The sequence below is a fragment of the Morone saxatilis genome, unplaced genomic scaffold (genome assembly GCF_004916995.1).
Source record: "Morone saxatilis isolate NCDOM2014 unplaced genomic scaffold, NCSU_SB_2.0 Contig16, whole genome shotgun sequence".
Taxonomy (NCBI): Eukaryota; Metazoa; Chordata; class Actinopteri; family Moronidae; genus Morone; species Morone saxatilis.
In genome coordinates this window covers 929,814-934,089 of record NW_023339718.1, presented here as the reverse complement: position 1 = coordinate 934,089, position 4,276 = coordinate 929,814, and the positions used below count along the sequence as shown (strand labels likewise).

Here is a 4,276-nt window from a genome sequence, read left to right as displayed (position 1 = left end):
TTTTTTTTTTGGGGGGGGGGAGTCGGTCGGTTGGTTTTAAAATCCCGCTGACAGCTGGGTGTTATCCCGACGGGTTGGCCGGCGGTTGTGAGCCCGTTGTCCCCCCGCACGGTTCGCCTTTCGGCCGGTTCCAGCTGCGTGACAGCGGCTCGACAAAGCGGAGTCATCGCTGTTTGAATGCTAACGTTAGCTTAGCAACGGCGTCAAGGCCCGAAGAAAGCCCGTCCAGCGTCACACCGACACAGTTGCGGGGCCCCTTTCCACCGGCTCCATGAGCTGGTTTTTATGTGTTTTACTTGTCGTTAAGGAGTTGGCTTCGCTTTGTGAATCGGAACAAACGCAGGTTTAATCAGCGAGTTGGTTAAATTTGGAGTAAAACTGTTAACGTTAGTCATCCTGTGCGGCTAACGGGAGCTAACGGGGGAGCTAGGCTGCTCAGTCCGACTCGCTGTTGGCCAAAACAGTCGTGAAATAACACATTTACTCAATTTAATCCCCACGCAGGCCTCTCGTACAGCCCCAGTGAGTGCACCTAAAGTCCCGGTGCAGCTGTAACGCGTGAAACTCTCTCTCTGGAGCTCCCTAACAAAGTTTTTACATTTTTTTTTTTCTGATTCTTTTGCTGTGTCATCTGAGCCAGTCACTTAGCTCCGAGGCTAACATTAGCGTGCTGAACAACACGAAAGGGAAACTGCAGAACTGCTTCGTGAGTTTTCCAGAAACGTGGAGCTATTATGAAACCCGCATTTCACCTGTACGTGGGATTGTGCGTGTAGGTGAAGTTTGGCGAGTTGTGACTTAGTTAGTTTATTAATTTAGGGGACGTAAACACGCAATAGATGGATTATGTTGCTCGGATTTGCCTCCTGTTATTTGTGATATAAGTTTAATTTCATATTCCCGGATGGGTTTATCGAGAAATACAGAGACGGTTTAGTAAAATGTGTTTACAAGTAGAAATACCAAACAATCAATAGTGAAAGTATTTGTGTTAGTGCTGTTTATGCCCCATCTCTCTTCAGACTGTTTGATCTTGAGTTTATAATCAAGCCAAGGTGTTTTCCAATCCTCCTGGAAGGGAAACTGAACCAGAAACTGAGAAGTTTCAGTGTCACAATGAAGTTACTAAATCTAACATCGATTTGCTGTCGAATAGTAGAAATGTAAAACACAAATATGTACAGGAAACTGTTAAGACGGTTACTAATTTGAGCAGCTTGGTTAAATAAAGTATCCGTCTATAAGAAGTACTTTGATTAACCTACAACTTCTCTTTTGTTTCTCATCATAGATCCAAAAATGATGATCTAGCCACGGCGATCCTGAAACAGAAGAACAGACCCAACAGACTGATTGTGGATGAATCCATCAATGAAGACAACAGTGTGGTCTCTCTCTCTCAGGTAGAAGATTTTCTGTTTCCACAACGTTTAAACCCCGCAGTGTGTCATCGATCGGACGTTTGGATGTTTATTTTTCATCTAAAATCTTTAAAAACGACTTTGTTTCCGTCTTAAGACCAAGATGGACGAGCTGCAGCTCTTCCGTGGAGACACAGTGCTGATGAAGGGAAAGAAGAGGCGGGAGACGGTGTGCATCGTGCTGTCCGACGACACCTGTTCCGATGAAAAGGTTCGCATGAACAGGGTGGTCCGCAACAACCTGAGGGTCCGACTGGGTGACGTCATCAGGTAGGGAAATTGCACGAATACTTTCCACGACCCTTTAAGGAAACGGAAAACGGTTGTTGAGTCTAATCTCTGGTTCAGCATTCAGCCGTGTCCTGATGTGAAGTACGGGAAGAGGATCCACGTCCTCCCGATAGACGACACAGTAGAGGGAATCACTGGCAACTTGTTCGAGGTCTACCTGAAGCCGTACTTTCTTGAGGCTTACAGGCCAATCCGCAAAGGTGAGTACAAACTTTCAGTGTAAATTGCACGGCCGCTCGGATCTGTTTCTACGTTTGAGTACAATTAACATTTTCTTTTACCTGGTGAAGGTGATATTTTCCTGGTCAGAGGAGGTATGCGCGCCGTGGAGTTCAAGGTGGTGGAGACCGATCCCTCTCCCTACTGCATCGTCGCTCCTGATACAGTCATCCACTGTGAGGGAGAGCCAATCAGGAGAGAGGTAGGTAGCAGGTACACACAGTGCATAGGTTAACATCAACCACAAATAAACCACCTTGAATTTTGAACATGTTGCGTGTTGAACATGCAGGATGAGGAGGAGTCCCTGAACGAGGTGGGCTATGATGACATTGGAGGAGTGAGGAAGCAGTTAGCTCAGATCAAAGAGATGGTGGAGCTGCCTCTTAGACACCCTGCACTGTTCAAGGCCATAGGAGTCAAGGTAAGGCACCCATTTAGTCTTTTATTTTATTAATAATAATAATATAAAGTACATTTCAAGTGTTGCACACTACCTCACAACATGTATGTTGTGCTGGTCCATTTTCAGTGTCTGTAATGTTGTCATTAAGGTGACTGACTCACAGTGTAGAGACATTCAGTCTGCCTTTATCTATTTCTTCTATTTCTATCTTTCAAGTGCTTTTAATTTTACACAAAGTTCTTAAAGATTAAAACTTGTTCTTTCTCCTTCTCAGCCCCCACGTGGGATCCTGCTGTACGGACCCCCTGGAACTGGAAAGACCTTGATTGCCAGAGCCGTAGCCAATGAAACTGGAGCATTCTTCTTCCTGATTAATGGTGAGAATCTATCTTACGTTTATAGTGTGTGTGTGTGTGTGTGTGTATATCAGAATCTTATCAATGGTTGTTTGGATATACAAAAGGGAACAACCTCACATTTCGCTTCAGAATCATTTGTAAAAGTTTTATAAAAGGAGAAATCTTATCTGTAACTTTTCTGTGGTACAATTGAAGCTGTGTCTCTTCTCTTAGAATAAGTGTTCAGATAGGATGTTTTTTTTTAATGCTGTATTTAATGGGACATAGAAGTAATAATTTGCAGTGCATGTGCTGTCTGCATTGGATTCTCAGACCCACTATAGTCTCTATCCATTACTGGAGTGTTTTAGATGGATTGGAGGTTATCTTGTGAGCCGTACATATATTTTAATGTTTTATATGCTGCTCTTACTTCTGAAATCAAAATGTTTGGTTCTCCATTTTAGGTCCTGAGATCATGAGTAAGCTGGCAGGAGAGAGCGAGAGTAACCTGAGAAAGGCCTTTGAGGAAGCAGAGAAGAACGCTCCTGCCATCATCTTTATCGATGAGCTTGACGCAATCGCTCCTAAGAGAGAGAAGGTGAGTGGGAAGAGAGGAAAAACTAAATGGATAGCTGAGTAACAGTACCATATCTGTTTTTATAACTATAAATTAATGAAAATCAGCTTCCACATCTAAGAGAACTTTCTATTTATGTGAAATTTCTCTTCATCTTTTGGTAATTTAACAGTAGTCCGTCACACAGTGATTTTGACATCCTGATCAGTGGCCAAAGGACTCTCATTCAGTCAGGTCAGTTGAGGTGAAGTTTAAAAATGTGAACTTTATAGCGGCGATGTATGTTGGTTTTTTTCTGTAGACTCATGGAGAGGTGGAGAGGCGCATTGTTTCTCAGCTGCTGACTCTGATGGACGGCCTGAAACAAAGAGCTCATGTCATCGTCATGGCTGCCACCAACAGACCCAACAGCATTGACCCAGCGCTCAGGAGATTTGGTAAGTCGCCTGTAAGCTCGTGCTTATTCGTCCTTTTTAAATATTGGACCGAACACTATTCTAAGTTAGTAAATGTGTTTTATTTTATTTATTCTTTGGAAGCATTGCACAGAGCTCACATGGCCAACAGGCTTTCATTTCAGATCAGTAGAGCCGAGTTTTAAATGTGTAGTGTAATATTCATAGATACAATGTGAGATCTTTGTAGCAGGAACATTATTCATCTCCAGCAAACTCAAATGTAACTTTCAACACTTTGATCATGTTGAGTATTTTGCCTTTTTCCTCTGTGGCCTCCTCTAACCTCATACATCCATGTAATTTAACAAGCATGTTAAGCAGCCCATCTCACATTGACTACTACTGTAACAGACGATCCACTAGCTCAAACAGACTGCTCACATTACCTCTATACTTAGATCTGTTGCATATAGGGTCCAGTTTAAAAATCCTCTCTCACAGAGCATTTCAGTCTCCTGTAGCTGAACTCTATCAGGTAGCTCCCTCTCAGGTAAAATGTGCTAAACTCGCTGTATCCAATGCGTTAAGACCCGAGGTGGTCGAGTTTTGAGGCAGTAGCAACC

General features: G+C 43.2%; 1 protein-coding gene across 1 annotated transcript in view; it reads left to right on the top strand.

Annotated features, from left to right (window-relative positions):
• Positions 1 to 4,276, top strand: part of vcp (valosin containing protein) — an 8,381-nt gene that overhangs the window by 475 nt on the left and 3,630 nt on the right. The window contains exons 2-9 of the mRNA XM_035657955.1: positions 1,292 to 1,403; positions 1,519 to 1,691; positions 1,770 to 1,912; positions 2,003 to 2,133; positions 2,224 to 2,355; positions 2,612 to 2,714; positions 3,143 to 3,276; positions 3,557 to 3,692. Of these exons, the coding sequence (XP_035513848.1) occupies positions 1,292 to 1,403; positions 1,519 to 1,691; positions 1,770 to 1,912; positions 2,003 to 2,133; positions 2,224 to 2,355; positions 2,612 to 2,714; positions 3,143 to 3,276; positions 3,557 to 3,692 (1,064 nt within the window). The remainder of the gene's footprint in view (positions 1 to 1,291; positions 1,404 to 1,518; positions 1,692 to 1,769; positions 1,913 to 2,002; positions 2,134 to 2,223; positions 2,356 to 2,611; positions 2,715 to 3,142; positions 3,277 to 3,556; positions 3,693 to 4,276) is intronic.